The sequence below is a fragment of the Bos mutus genome, chromosome 7 (assembly GCF_027580195.1).
Source record: "Bos mutus isolate GX-2022 chromosome 7, NWIPB_WYAK_1.1, whole genome shotgun sequence".
NCBI classification, from domain to species: Eukaryota; Metazoa; Chordata; class Mammalia; order Artiodactyla; family Bovidae; genus Bos; species Bos mutus.
In genome coordinates this window covers 25176092-25192861 of record NC_091623.1, presented here as the reverse complement: position 1 = coordinate 25192861, position 16770 = coordinate 25176092, and the positions used below count along the sequence as shown (strand labels likewise).

Sequence of the window (16770 nt, the reverse complement as noted above, 5' to 3'; positions counted from 1 at the left end):
AATACTACGTTTAAACTGTTTAGATACATCAGATAGGATGCTTTTAGCTACCATTAACAGAAAACCAATTCAAAGTAACATAAACAGCATGGAAATTCCTACCTCACAGAACGGTAATATGGTCCAGTGCTAAGTCAGGCTTCAGGGCTGACTAATCCAGCACCTCAAGCATCTCTATGGGAGTCTACATTCTGTCTCTAAACTCTGCTGTCTACAGGACTGGTTTCATCCTAAGGCTACTTCTTCTCATGGTCAAAGAATGGCATTTTTCCACTTCACATCTAGCAGACACCAGGCTGCCAGAGGCTTTTTTCAGAATGAAAAAGAAACTTCCCAGAAGGTCTTACATACCTCTCTGTATGTCCAATGAATTAGAATTGGTTGACATGCCCATTCCTAGACCAATCACTGTCAAGGACAATGAGATTATCCACAGTCCAAGCAGATCCATCCTCTGAACTAAGGTTAAATTTCCAATCCACACTGCTGCTACTCAGTAGGGAAAGGTAATTATAGAATGATATATTACATCTACTCTTGGAATACTCAAGGGTCATTCATAATTTCTCTATTAATCCAACAAATATAGATATAAAATGAGAATTCATGTGCCAGGCTTATACAAAATGATTCAGATATAACTATGGAAAAGACAGACATCATCTTTGAGGACACAGTGCTTTTGGTTTACTAACAGATGGGGGAAAAGACATTAACCAGGTAACCAGCCAATTAATTAATTACAATTGTGATGAGTACTATAAAGCAAAATAATGATATTAGAACACATTATAGGTGGACCTAACTATCTTAAGAAGGCCAGGGAGGCTTTCTTGAAGAGGCAACATTATAACTGCAAACTGAATGATAAGCAGAAAGTAGGCAAGCACAGAGACGGAGAGTAGTGAGTGGAGAGGAGCTGTTTAAGAAGAGAAATAGCTTTTCAAAAGATACTGAGGTAGGAAGTAGCTTAACCCGTTTAAGAAATTGGGAGAAGGCAGTTACAGGTTAGCAAGCATAGGAAAAAGTAGAGCAGGTTATAGTTGCAAAAGCAGGAGTGACAGGAACCCTGTGGGAACTTAAAGCCACGTTAGAGGTTTACAACTTTATCCGATGGCAATAGGAAGCCAATGGAGAATTTTAAGTGGGAAAGTGACAGCATCACAACTATTTTAGAAAGAGCATTTTAGTTGTTCCCTCTGAATGAAGTTGAATGGACTAGAGAAAGAAAAGGTAAGAGTTATTAGGAAATTAGCAAGAGTAGCAGCAAAGAAGTAGAACAACAGGGAGAGTAAAAAGGAGTTGATTCCAGCACAGGGACAAGAGGATGAACTGAACATGATGTTAGTATAGCAGAGAAGTAGTTTATTCAAGACGTATTCAGAATAAAATCAATAGGATTTGGTAGCTGACAAGACGTGGGGAATAAAGGAAAGGAAGGTTTCAAGACTGATTCCCAAGTTTCTAATATAAATTATTAAATAAAAGGTTGTATAGTATCTATTGAAATAGGAAACACTGAAGGAGCTAATTTTCCCTAGAAGACAAAGATTCAATTTTTAGACATACTGCAGGTTCTCGTCCATCCTGAGTGAACCTTCTAAAAATTTTTTCTGTGCTTACTTTCAAAGCAATTCTTCTAGGGTTATTTCCATTCAGACAACTTAAGGAGTGGTATGTGTACCAAGTGGGGAGATGCTGGTGGAGGAAAAGGACAGGAAAATATTTCTGAATTCTTGGAAACAGCTTTCTCTTTTCCAGTGGGAAAATACGTGAAGAATTCTCACATGATACTATAGCCCACTGATGTTTTATTTATACCGATTCAAAATGCTTAATATTATTTTATAATAAACATCACTAAAGCACTGAAAACAAAAGTAGAGACTCTGGATAAGATAAATTTTAAATGTAATAAGCAAGCTCCCTTTAGCTTTATCAGAAGTATTTTCAAATATTTAAATAATTCAGAGTAATTGCCTTAAAAATATCATTTTAATTCTAATCATATTTTCAAAACTCAGAACATAATTTGATTTTATATATTCACTGTATCAATTTTATAAAATAAACATTTAAAAATGCTTAAAAAAAAAAAAAACCTTACCTCTAAAAGAAAATCTTCTAGATACTGAATTGGATAGAACGGAGCCTTAAAGTCATCTTTTTCTTGTTCAGCCTTGATTCTTGCATTACTGGCAATCACATGAGTTATTCCTGTTGGTGAATTTTTTGGTAAAATAACATTTGCTTTTCCAGCCTCCAAAACTCTAAAATGTAAACAGTATAGAAAAGTATTAAAAAGAAAGTATTTAGCCAAATTATCTAAATCAATTTCTTTCCAGGAGTAGATGCAGAACTTTCTGAAAGAAATTAACTTCTTTGGTCTATTTGAGTGCCATGAAGAATAATTATTGCAATGACTACCTAAACTGTTAAGTTTTTCAGAACAGATGCTTAAGAAATCATGTTATTTTCTCTATTTATCCATTTCTTGATATGGGGAAAATTTTTTTTTTTTTTTTTTAATGGGGAAAGTTTTTAAGAATCAAGAATACTGTTTATTTCCTAAGTAAAAGTCACCTCTATAAGCCAAAAAAGGAAGAAGTATAAGAGAGTATTTCACCTCAAAAGGCAACAATACCTCCAAAAAAACCATTCTGAACCACAAAAAATGGAACTAAAGTTGCCAACCTTCTTCTAAAAATTTACCTTTTGAAAAAGTTTAACTTTGATCTACATTAAGACATACATTTTACATTTAGGCTCAGAAGACACAGACACATACCCAAAAGTTTCATCAAAGTTCATTACTGCTGAGGATTTAGAAAGCTACAAAAGAACACTGCTACGACCTTACAAGAACAATAAGTCAAATAATCCACAAAAGTATAACTTTTCATGAATGCAGAGAACTGAGATAATAAGCCAATTAAGAAACTGAATTTCCAAAGGAGCAGTCAGCACCTCTGTGAAGAGATTGGATGCCCAAACTATTTCACTTTTGCCAGAGCACAGGACAGAAGTAGCCACCATAAATGCAAGTAAGAGTCTGGTAATATTTAAATAAATTTAAAGGCCAAGTGTAGGTAGTACGACAGTTTAGAATAACTGAGAATCCCTGACACATGAAAGGATGTCCTCTCAGTTGCAAGCTCTTTGCCCCCAGCCTCTATTAAGGATTCCTGAAAAAGATTAGGAGCAAGTACAGCGGGAATCCCCGATGGTAGTGAAGGTGGGCCAGTGGGGACTGCCTGACAACAAGAAATAAACATAAAACCAGAACCACTTCCCTGCCTCCATCTCTCTTATGAAGCAGAAGCCTGAAGCCATCTGGGTAAGTTAAGAAAGTTTTTTGACTTCAGAACCCAGGAAAAGATGCACTGGTTTTTGGAAGAGTGGAAGTTAAAACACATCTGCCTTTGGGAAAGGGGTAGGAAAGCCTCCTGCTGTGCAGCTCAGAAGAGACTGGATAAAGGATAGAAGCAAAAGCCACCTGTCCCTGGAAAGGGGGCAGGAATGCCAATTGGGCCTAGGTCCCTGCACTTATACAAAGCAGACACCTCAAGCTGTGGGAGACGTGGAATTTTTCTTTTCCTGCCTACCATACAAGGGAGAATTTGGCTGTCATGGCTTCATTGAGACAAAAACAATAGGTGTTATCTCAACCCGAGACCAAGAAGAATGCTTAAGACTAAAGCTTATCCAACGGACAAAAACACACCAACCCTTATCCTCCAGCCAAGAAATGAGTAAGAAGCAACAGGGGAAGATACACATAATTAAATGTATAAAAGCACAAGCGAATATTTTAGGATGATGTAAAATTTAGAGATCTTGATTGTAGTATGGTAACATAGGAGCATAAATTTGTCCAAACTCATCAAAATGTACACTAAAAAATTTTGCGTTTTATAGTCTATACATTACACTTCAGTAAAAACAACAAAAGCCCTCAGACTACCCCCTTCCTGCAAAAAAAGTCACAGCAGTCTTGAAACACACTTTACTAAATAAGAAGTCCTAAAATATGATGAAAAATATAAAAAGAAATGAAATGATGAGAGAAACAGTATGAACCATGAAGACATTACATAAACTTAGAAAAAACCCTTTGTGTAATGTAATACTTCACTTACAAAAATCTGTGAAGTGCTTCACAACTGAAAACAAATATCTCCTAATTAAAAAAAAATTTTTTTTACTTGAGTTGGCCTAGAAATAACACAGAAAATAAAACAGAGACCCTGAGAATAATGCAATGCTAGAAAGTAGATTCTGTTCCATTAGACACATAATACTTAAATGAGCAGAATGGCTTAACCAGGTAATCAACGAGTAAATCACCATGTTTCATTTTAGAATTAATGAGTAACTGCAAAGAAATACAAAAAAATAACTACAAAGAAATGCAAAAGGTCTATAGACCTAACCAAAGTAGAAGATGTTAAGAAGAGCTGGCAGGAATACACAGAAACTATACAAAAAACGGTCTTAATGACCCGGATAATCACGATGCTGTGATTACTCACCTAGAGCCAAACATCCTAGAGTGTAAAGTCAAGTGGGCCTTAGGAAACATTACTACGAACAAAGCTAGTGGAGGTGATGGAATTCGAGCTAAGCTATTTCATATTCTAAAAGATGATGCTGTGAAAGTGCTACACTCAATATGCCAGCAAATTTGGAAAACTCAGCAGTGGCCACAGGACCAGAAAAGGTTTTCATTCCAACTACAAAGAATGTTCAAACTGCCACACAGTTGTACTCATTTCACATGTTAGCAAAGTTATGCTTAAAATTCTCCAAGCTAGGCGTTAGTAGTACTTGAACCAAGTACTTGAACTTCAAGATGTACAGGCTGGATTTAGAAAAGACAGAGGAATCAGAGATAAAACTACCAACATCAGTTGAATCATAGAAAAAGAAAATTCCAGAAAAATATCTACCTTTGATTCACTGACTATGCTAAAGCCTTTGACTGTGTAGATCACAACAAACTGTGGAAAATTCTTAAAGAGATGGGAATACCAAGCCACCTTACCAGCCTCCTGAGAAACCTGTATGCAGGTCAAGAAGCAACAGTTAGAACCAGACATGGAACAACAGATTGGTTCAAAATTGGGAAGACAGTATGTCATGGCTATATATTGTCACCTTGCTTATTTAACTTATATGCAGAGTACACCATGAGTAATGCCGGGCTGGATGAAGCTCAAGCTGGAATCGATTGCTGGGAGAAGTATCTATAACCTCAGATAAGCAGATGACACCACCCTAATGGCAGAAAGTAAAGAGGAACTAAACAGTCTCCTGATGAAGGTGAAAGAGGAGAGTGAAAAAGCTGGCTTAAAACTCAACATTCAAAAAGTGAAGATCATGGCATGTGGTCCCATCACTTCACGGCAAATAAACAGGGAGAATGGAAACAGTAACAGACTATTTACTTGGGCTGCAAAATCACTGCAGACAGTGACTATAGCCATGAAATTAAAAGATGCTTGCTCCCTGGAAGAAAAGCTATGACAAACCTAGATAGCATATTAAAAAGCAGAGACATCACTTTGCTGACAAATGTCTATCTTGTCAAAGCTGTTTTTTCCAGTAGCCACGTATGGATTTGAGAGATGAATCATAAAGAAGGCTGAGTGCCAAAGCAATGATGCTTTCGAACTGTGGTGTTGGAGAAGACTCTTGAGAGTTCCTTGGACTGCAAGGAGATCAAACCAGTCAATCCTATAGGAAATCAATCCTGAATATTCATTAGGAGGACTGATTCTGAAGCTCCAATACTTTGGCCATCTGATGTGAAGAACCAACTCATTGGAAAAGACTGAGGGCAGGAGAAGGGGACGACGGAGGCTGAGATGGTTGGATGGCATCACCGACTTAATGCAGATGAGTTTGAAGAGCAAACTCCAGGACAAGGAAGCCTGGCCTGCTGTAGTCCATGTGGTCGCAGTCAGACACAACTGAGCAACTGAACAGCAATAATTAAAAAAAAAAACAAACAAAACTTGTTTTCACATTCACTGCTTTAGCTTTTATGAGATCTCACCTTACAAGAGAGTCACTTCGCTTATCAGCTCTAACAAGGAGAACAACTTTCCATTTATGGAAGGCTCCAGGAGCACCAGTGCGTTTCAGTTCTTCTCGCCATCTTTTAGGTGCAGATTGCATTTGAGGTGAATAATGGGAGTCTTTTTCAATTTTATATCCCCATTCATAAGTTGTTTCATCAAGCCATCTGCCACTTTGGGCACTATGAATTATGTAGTCCTTAGTTAGTACCCACTTTCCTAGAAAGCAAATAAACTGTTAGTCACAAAAGAATTTTGGTTCTGATAAATGGGAAAAAATAAAGACCAAATAACAAATAAAATTTGCCCTGTTTCAACATGCCTTTTTCTACACTGCCAATGTTATCTTTGAATTATGTTTTCCTACATTTTCTGATAAAGGCCTACAACATCACTGAACACTGTATGTAATCTTTCTTATGATAAATAATTATAATTCTGTTACTGTGTAAAATATAAAGTTAAGGATTAATAAAATATATTGAATTATGACTATTATTGCTTACCAATTTGAATGAGGTTTATATTCTTTCTCCTATGCTAAAAGTTTTTACAATAATGTTTATAGCATTATTATACTTTAAAACAATGAATTTTCAAGGATATTTAATAACATTCTGTAGTTTCTTTATCTAGGCATCAATGATCTTTTTAAACAGCAGATAAAATACATGTTTTCACCTCTGGAGATAATAATGAATCCAAATGTTTTTCTGGTAAATTACTAAAAAAAAAAAAAAAGTAAATTCACCTGAGTCAAATATTGAAGGGAGGAAAAAAAAAAAGCAAGTGGACTAATGATACACCAAATCAATCACAGTAGAGCAAATTATAAAAGGAACATCAATGGTGACAAGCAGAGAGGAGATTAAGCCCTAATAAAGGTTCAGAAAATTTTAAATCTTAGTAAAATAGAATGATCAATGCTTCACAGGATGGATGGGAGGGGAAGCAGAGCAAGAGAACAAAAACAGAAACTCTTCCATGATAGATCAAAGGAAAAAAACTTGACTGAGAATAGCTGAGGCTTCAACAAAAGCTTTTTTTTTTTTTAAAGGTATTTTGTACCAAGCCTTTCTGTTAAAAAATATTTTTTTCTTGTATAAAGCACTTACACTAGGTGAAGTAAATATTTCTGCCTCTTCAATATCTTTTTCAAGTGTTATTCAGAAAATCAAAGCAAAACTAATACATCAAATATTTTCAGAAAAATATCAGAAAGAACCACATTTATATTTGATACAGTAAACCAACTATCTTTCCAGAGATTAAAGCCTTTTTTCTTCACCATGAGGATTTTTTATTTCAAAAGTGAGGGGAAGATAGTTAACTTACCTGCTGCACAAGCCGCTAAAAACTTCTCACTCTTACATAGGCGTTCAGCTATTAGATGTGTACAATTTTTGTATTTCTGCAAAGACAAATCCACACCAAAAAATGCTATTAAGGTAAGATTTCCTTTTTAACATATTCTGTCTATCCTTACAATTCAAGGGGGCATTTTATAATTTTTAGGCCAGGACTTTAATTTTAGTTATTCTTCAACTATACCTTGAACTGTACTCACCTCACTCTTGATAAAAGTGCAATCCAGTTTTAAAAGCAATTTGCCTAGAGCTTCTTTTTCTTCTACCTTAAATCCTGTCATCTGGATAATATGCTTTGGGGCATCATCTTCCATCTAACATATACATATAAAGAAGACAACATATGTTAAACATGTTATTCATACAGTTGACATTTTTTAATTACGAGTGATAAAAATAAAAACTACTTAAGATATAAGGCTTAACTGTAAGACAGTACCAATGTTCAAATGCTAATGTGCAACAGAAATTAGTTTTAAACGTGACCTTATCAAAATGTGGCTGTAAATAAAATGATTTGTTTTCTGGTTTGAACACTGAAAGATTTACCTGCCACTAGAACACACTGATGAGCATAATTCTTCAGAAAAAGACAAATACTTTTAAAATTTCATCAATATAGTAGATTCATTTTAAACTGCTGTTTTTGCTAAGACAGAAAAGGCATGGACCTAACAGAAGCAGAAGATATTAAGAAGAGGTGGTAAGAATATGCAGAAGAACTGTACAAAAAAGGACTTAATGGCCTGGATAACCCCGATGGTGTGATCACTCACCTAGAGCCAGACATCTTAGACAGTGAAGTCAAGCAGGCCTGCGGAAGCATTACAACAAAGCTAGTTGTAGGAGGTGATGGAATTCCGGCTGAGCTATTTCAAATCCTAAAAGATGATGCTGTCAAAGTGCTGCACCCAATTTGCCAGCAAATCTGGAAAACTCAGCAGTGGCCACAGGACTGGAAAAGGTCAGTTTTCATTTGAATCCCAAAGACGAGCAATGCCAAAGAATGCTTAAACTACCGCACAACTGTACTCATTTCACATGCTAGCAAGGTTACGCTCAAAACCCTTCAAGCTAGGCTTTAACAATATGTAAACGGAGAATTCCAAGATGTACAAGCTGGATTTAGAAAAGGCAGAGCAAACAGATCAAATCACAAACATCCACTAGATCATAGAAAAAGCAGAGAATTCCAGAAAAACATCTACTTCTGCTTTACTCACTGACTGAGCCAAAGCTTTTGACTGTGTGGATCACAACAAACTGTGGAAAATTCTTAAAGAGATGGGAATATCAGATCACCTTATTTGGCTCCTGAGAAACCTGTATGCAGGTCAAGAACCAACAGTTAGAACCAGACATGGAACAACCAACTGGTTCAAAATTGGGAAAGGAGTATATCAAGGCTATGTGTTGTCACCCTGCCTATTTAACTTATATGCAGAGTACATCATTCAAAATGATCCAGCCCATGCTGGGCTGGATGAAACACAGCTGGAATGGAGATTGCTAGGAGAAATATCAATAACCTCAGATATGCATACGACACCACCCGAATGGCAGATAGCAGAGAAAAACTAAAGAGCCTCTTGACGAAGGTAAAAGCGGACAGTAAAAACGCTGGCTTAAAACTCAACATTCAAAAAACAAAGATCATGGCATCCGGTCCCATCACGTCATGGTAAATAGAAAGCGAAAAATAGCAAACAGTGATAGACTTTATTTTCTTGGACTCCAAAATTATTGTGGATGGTGACTACAGGCATGAAATTAAAGACACTTGCTCCTTGGAAGAAAAGCTATGGGAAAACAAAGACAGCATATTAAAAAGCAGAGATATCATTTGGCAGACAAAGGCCCACATAGTCAAACCTATAGCTTTTCCAGTAGTCATGTATGGATATGAGAGTCGGACCATAAAGAAGGCTGAATGCCAAAGAATTAATGCTTTTGAACTGTGGTGTTGGAGAAGACTCTTGAGAGTCCCTTGGACTGCAAGGAGATCCAACCAGTCCATCCTAAAGGAAATCAGTCCTGAATATTCATTGGAAGGATTGATGCTGAAGCTGCAATACTTTGGTCACCTGACGTGAAGAGTTAATTCATTGAAAAAGACCCTGATGCTGGGAAAGATTGAGGGCAGGAGGAGAAGGGGATGACAGAGGATGAGATGGTTGGATGGCATCACTTATTCAATGGACATGAGTTTAGCAAACTCCAGGAGATATTGAAGAGAAACCTGGCATGTTGCCGTCCATGGCATCACAAACAGCTAGACAAGACTGAGCAACTGAAGAATGACTGGACACTTGTGGACAATGACACATAGATATCATACAAACTTTCAGTGTTTGTGGACAGATACTGAATAGTATGTATAAATAAGTCAATGGAGAATTTAAACTTATGGTACCACAGTATTTACATCAAATGTTATAGTAGGTATATGGGGACGAGGGCTTCCCAGGTGGCACAGTGGTTAAAGAAACCACCTGCTGATGCAAGAGACATAGGTTTAATCCTAGGGTTAAGAAGATCCCCTGGAGGAGGAAATGGCAACCCACTCCAGTATTCTTGCCTGAAACATTCCATGGACAGAGGAGCCCCAGGGGCTACAGTCCATGCAAAGAGTCGGACATAACTGAGCCACTGAGCACATACACAAATACTCAGTTCAGTTCAGTCACTCAGTCATGTCCGACTCTTTGCGACCCCATGAATCGCAGCACGCCAGGCCTCCCTGTCCATCACCAACTCCAGTAGTTCACTCAGACTTACGTCCATTGAGTCAGTGATGCCATCCAGCCATCTCATCCTCTGTCGTCCCCTTCTCCTCCTGCCCCCAAACCCTCCCAGCATCACAGTCTTTTCCAATGAGTCAACTCTTTGCATGAGGTAGCCAAAGTACTGGAGTTTCAGCTTCAGCATCATTCCTTCCAAAGAAATCCCAGGGCTGATCTCCTTCAGAATGGACTGGTTGGATCTCCTTGCAGTCCAAGGGACTCTCAAGAGTCTTCTCCAACACCACAGTTCAAAAGCATCAATTCTTCGGTGCTCAGCTTTCTTCACAGTCCAACTCTCACATCCATACATGATCACTGGAAAAACCATAGCCTTGACTAGACAGAACTTTGTTGGCAAAGTAATGTCTCTGCTTTTGAATATGCTATCTAGGTTGGTCATAACTTTTCTTCCAAGGAGTAAGCGTCTTTTAATTTCATGGCTGCAGTCACCATCTGCAGTGATTTTGGAGCCCCCCAAAATAAAAGTCTGACACTGTTTCCACTGTCTCCCCATCTATTTCCCATGAAGTGATGGGACCAGATGCCATGATCTTAGTTTTCTGAATGTTGAGCTCTAAGCCAACTTTTTCACTCTCCCCTTTCACCTTCATCAAGAGGCTTTTTAGTTCCTCTTCACTTTCTGCCATAAGGGTGGTATCATCTGCATATCTGAGGTTATTGATATTTCTCCCAGCAATCTGGATTCCAGCTTGTGCTTTTTCCAGCCCAGCGTTTCTCATGATGTACTCTGCACATAAGTTAATTAAGCAGGGTGACAGTATACAGCCTTGACGTACTCCTGTTCCCATTTGCAAGCAGTCTGTTGTTCCATGTCCAGTTCTAACTGTTGCTTCCTGACCTGCATACAAATTTCTCAAGAGGCAGGTCAGGTGGTCTGGTATTCCCATCTCTTTCAGAATTTACTAAATTATTCCTAATCTAGATTTCTTAACTGTGCTACATGTTACTTTCATCCCCTACAAAGTAGACTGAACAAAATTACAGTTTCAAATTTAGAGTCATTAATTTCTATTTAAATGAAGTTTAAAATGTACTCTGTATTTGAGGTGGCACATTTATTGGCCAAGAAAAAGAAAATTCACAACATTTCTAGTTAGAAAAATAGTTGTTAAATAGAGGAAAACAACAGAATGGGAAAGACTAGACATCTCTTCAAGAAAATTAGAGATACCAAGGGAACATTTCATGCAAAGATGGGCTCGATAAAGGACAGAAATGGTATGGACCTAACAGAAGCAGGAGATATTAAGAAGAGGTGGCAAGAAGAGGTGTACAGAAGAACTGTACAAAAAAGAGCTTCACAAAAAAAAAAAAAAAAAGAGCTTCACGACCCAGATAATCACGATGGTGTGCTCACTCATCTAGAGCCAGACATCCTGGAATGTGAAGTCAAGTGGGCCTTAGGAAGCATCACTACAAACAAAGCTAGTGGAGGTGATGGAATTCCAGTTAAGCTATTTCAAATCCTGAAAGACGATGCTGTAAAAGTGCTGCACCCAATATGCCAGCAAATTTGGAAAACTCAGCAGTAGCCACAGGACTGGAAAAGGTCAGTTTTCATTCCAATCCCAAAGAAAGGCAACGCCAAAGAATGTTCAAACTACCACACAATTGCACTCATCTCACACTCTAGTAATGCTCAAAATTCTCCAAACCAGGCTTCAGCAGTACGTGAATCGTGAACTTCCAGATGTTCAAGTTGGTTTTAGAAAAGGCAGAGGAACCAGAGATCAAATTGCTAACAAATGCTGGATCATCAAAAAAGCAAGAGAGTTCCAGAAAAACATCTATTTCTGTTTTATGACTGAGTGGATCACAATAAACTGTGGAAAGTTCTTCAAGAGATGGGAATACCAGACCACCTGACCTGCCTCTTCAGAAACCTGTATGCAGGTCAGGAAGCAACAGTTAGAACTGGATATGGAACAACAGACTGGTTCCAAACAGGAAAAGGAGTACGGCAAGGCTGTATATTGTCACCCTGCTTATTTAACTTATATGCAGAGACATCATGAGAAATGCTGGACTGGAAGAAACACAAGCTGGAATCAAGACTGCCGGGAGAAATATCAATAACCTCAGATATGCAGATGACACCACCCTTATATCAGAAAGTGAAGAGGAACTAAAAAGCCTCTTCATGAAAGTAAAAGAGGAGAGTGAAAAAGTTGGCTTAAAGCGCAACATTCAGAAAACGAAGATCATGGCATCTGGTCCCATCAATTCATGGGAAATAGACGGGGAAACAGTGGAAATGGTGTCAAACTTCAGTTTTTTGGGCTCCAAAATCACTGCAGACGGTGACTGCAGCCATGAAATTAAAAGATGCTAAATCCTTGGAAGGAAAGTTATGACCAACCTAGAGAGCATATTAAAGAGCAGAGACGTTACTTTGCCAACAAAGGTCCGTCTAGTCAAGGCTATGGTTTTTCCTGTGGTCATGTATGGATGTGAGAGTTGGACTGTGAAGAAAGCTGAGCACCAAAGAACGGATGCTTTTGAACTGTGGTGTTGGAGAAGACTCTTGAGAGTTTCCTGGACTGCAAGGAGATCCAACCAGTCCATCCTAAAGGAGATCAGTCCTGGGTGTTCACTGGAAGGACTGATGCTGAACCTGAAACTGCAATACTTTGGCCACCTGATGTAAAGAGTTGACTCACTGGAAAAGAGTCTGATGCTGGGAGGGATTGGGGGCAGGAGAAGAAGGGGACAACAGAGGATGAGATGGCTGGATGGCATCACCTACTCCAACAAGAATTTGAGTGAACTCGGGGAGTTGGTGATGGACAGGGAGGCCTGGCGTGCTGCGATTCATGGGGTCGCAGAGTTGGCCACGACTAAGCGACTGAACTGAAGTATCAATGGTATTCAAAAACTTTACAAAAACATGCTGTTGCTAGAAATCATGATTTAGTCTAATGCAGAACACATATTAACACACAAAGCCACATGGGAATTATAAGGCATACAACCAAAACCAGGGAGAAAAACCGCTATCACTAATTTCAGGGAATGACAAAGCTTTTAAGAAAATTTCCTAGAGAAAATAATAGGTCTTTTCAGAAACACGGAAACCTATCTGTGAATACCACCTTGGTATTCTAATGGAAAGGCAAACCTAATTGTTTTTATAGTTCCTGAAAGTCATTTTCATCAGAGGAATACAAGTGTTTTAACCATATACATTTCACCCACTACTAGTATTTTATTTACGTATTTAAGAGTCTGAAAAACAATTTAGTAGGTATTTCAAGAAAAATGCTGCCAAAGAAGGGAAGTTTGAGTAGCCTTTAAAATCTTTCCCACGTGGCTATTTTTAAGTGCTTGGACTTCCCTGGGTCCAGTGGCTGAGAATCTGCCTGCTCATGCAGGAGACATGGGTTCAATCCCTTGTCCAGGAAGATTCCACATGCTGTTGGGCAACTAAGTCCATGCGTCACATCTACCAAAGCCCATGCTCCCTAGAGCCTGTGCCCCACAAGAGAAGCCACTGCAGCGAGAAGCGCAGGCACGAGGGAGTAGCCCCTGCTAGCTGCAACTAGAGAAAGCCCATGCAGTGAAAAGCCAGTGCAACCAACCTACCAACCAACCAACCAACAACTTGGAAAAACAAAAGAAAATTAAAAACATAAAATAAAATGCCCACATAGAGAAACTACTATTAAGTAACAGGAAAACACAGAAAGCAACAACAACAAAATCACTGTAATGCTCCCAAAAAGTCTGATTTAAAGGTTATTTTAGGGGTTTCCCTGGTGGTCCAGGGGCTAAGCATCTGCCTTGTAATGTAGGGAACGCTGGTTTGATCCCTGATCCTGGAAGATCCCACATGCTGCAGGGCAACTAAGCCCATGCGCCCAGAGCCCGTACTCCACAGCAAGAGGAGCCACTGCAATGAGAGCCCTATGCACTGCAACTAGAGAGTAGCCCCCCAGTCTCTGCAGCTATAGAAAGCCTGCACACAGAAATGAAGACCCAGTGCTGTCAAAAACAGAACAGAAAAAAAAATTGTTTTCAATAAATAGTATTTTAAATAGTATTTTTCTGCTTCCTGAGAACTTAATATGCTATGAAGAAATATAAGGGAAAAAAATTATCATTATGTTCCTCTTTTATATCAAGTTAGGAACAGCTATTTCACAATTTGAATGTTTATTATTAACAAGGTGACATTTTAACGTATTTTAGATTGATGTACAAATTATTAAACGATTTGGACTTATTAGAGTTGTATACAATGCAAAGTTTCCATCCTAAATCATACTGTCCTTATGATGGAATAAATACAGCCGCCTTGGATATTTAACAGCCTTTTCTATCAAAGCAAGAGTCCACAGTAAAAGGAAAACAGGACCAACTGTGCTCAGTGGTAGAAATCAAGAAAACCTTTTTAAAGCAACTTCTTTCCTTTGAAAAACAATGAAAATGAAACTGATATTAAACAAGCAAAGAGGAAAAGTGAATAAGAAACACAGGTAAAGAAGTTAGACTTCCTGATTCAAAGCGCATGAAAATATAAGTGTTAAAAAACAAATCAAAACATAGAAAATTAACAAGTTTATCAGAAAAACTGTGCTATTAGCTAAATTTCCAAAGAATCTCAAATCACAGTGATGGCACACAATAACTAGCAGTTTTGTTTTTTTTTAAAAGAACAAATTCCATTAATCTAATAGAGTCCTATAATAAAATGATCTACTTGAACAGAATTCACAATACATTTAGCAATCCTTCTTAACATCACATCATATGATAAACTAATAACCACAGGTCTAAGTCATATAGTTACAAGGGAAAATAGTTATCTATATTTGTAGGAATAGACATATACATACATAGATATTAAGTATTTGTTTATACTTAAAAAATTAGTGTCTTAATGTCTCTTCCTATGATCCTACAGGAGTAAGAAAACAATAAATAATAGCCTGATATACCAGTGAACCCAAAGAAAGTACTATACAAAACTGGTGTTAATACCTATCAATTACCCAGATAATTCAAAGTGAAGTTTTGTACTGGTAATAGGTTCTGGGATACGGAGGATGAAGAGCTAACTGCTAGAAGTCTTCCCTCAGGAAATAAGGTAAATAAACTGCGATATAATTGTTCCAGTAGTATTTCCAGAAATTAGATATTTTTCTAGAACTTGTAGGGGGTAATCCTTGATGTATTCACACAGAAGATACTACCCTAAGATAATAACAGGAAAAGAAAAACAACAAAAAACCCCACAGCATTCATTTTTAAGTTAAATGCATTATCTTTACTGTCAAAAAGTTTAAAATTATACATGAGATTTTCAGTTAAAGAAGATGCTCTTATATTAATTTTCAAAACTTTTGCAATAATTAAAAAGGAATCTAGTTGCTTACCTTGAATCATATAATACACACAACTAAGGAAATAATGAATTCGAACAGAGCTGGCATTTACAAAGAACAAGCAACTGTCCCTGTGGTGTGGACTTTCCCAAAATATCTCCCACATGGGCCTATCCTTGATGCCTGACATTCCTCTGCAGTTGGTGCCAGTTAAAAATGCAAATTAACCTATAGCACTCATCATAATTAAGGACACTGTATACTAGCTTTTTAGGTCTATGAATTCTTTACAAAATGATACATAGCTAGAACACCTTTGAAGAATATGAAACAGAATATTTTAAGAGAACTCAAAGAAATAGAGGCAAGAATAGCGATATGAATAGAAAGGTATGGTATGGGAAAGAGTATGTTAAGACCAGGGTGTAACAATTGGGTGAAAGAGAAAAGTATGCCAAAAAGAAGTGCAAGGTTGCTTAAAGAGGTCTGGGATTGGAAAATAAGGATAAACCTTCCCTACTCTACTCTGCATTATAATTTTTCTTTTATGATCAGACACAGATTATTATAGAAATATGAGAACATAATGCATCTTAAAAACTGTATGCTATTAACTAAGATAAATAAGGTATTTATTAAAAAGTTTAACTTATGTTTGTATTTAAGAATTAAAATTTCCCTCAAAATAACTTTTACTGATTTATGTTTTAATTATAATTAATACATGGTGATAGAAAATTTGAAAAATACTACAAAGTATATAGAAAGGTTAAAATCTTTAATTCCTTTATAATACCACTGTTAATATTTGGGACAGGGGAGGGATCTGACTTGAAGGTTTTATGGATGTGTGTAAAAAAAATAAAAAAATTAAAATTTATATAGTCTGTATCTTTTATATGATGGTCTTTTTCTACACTACTGAATATTTTGCCATTTTAAGGCAATGGGTTGAAAACTAGTAGTTTCTTAATGTTTGCTCTTCAGTGAACTATTTTGATTTTAAACCTAAGGAAAATCACCATTAAAACTTCCTTCTTTTGGAAAGGACATACTAAGCCTTAAACCCAATCCATATTGGTGCTTTGAATTAAAGAGTTTTAAAAGATTTTCAGGACTTCTCTTATCTAACAGCATTTAATTGGGAAAGTAAATACTACTAAAACTGAAGTCAATGTAATCAACACTACAAAAG

At 37.2% G+C, this 16770-nt stretch overlaps 1 protein-coding gene across 2 annotated transcripts in view; it reads right to left on the bottom strand.

Moving 5' to 3' along the window:
- SLF1 (SMC5-SMC6 complex localization factor 1) overlaps positions 1–16770 on the bottom strand; it is a 71265-nt gene that overhangs the window by 51022 nt on the left and 3473 nt on the right. For both annotated transcript variants that reach the window (XM_070373135.1, XM_005893845.2), the window contains exons 2-5: positions 7648–7761; positions 7416–7491; positions 6059–6299; positions 2108–2270 (exon numbers count right to left, since the gene is read on the bottom strand). In XM_070373135.1, the coding sequence (XP_070229236.1) occupies positions 2108–2270; positions 6059–6299; positions 7416–7491; positions 7648–7761 (594 nt within the window). The remainder of the gene's footprint in view (positions 1–2107; positions 2271–6058; positions 6300–7415; positions 7492–7647; positions 7762–16770) is intronic.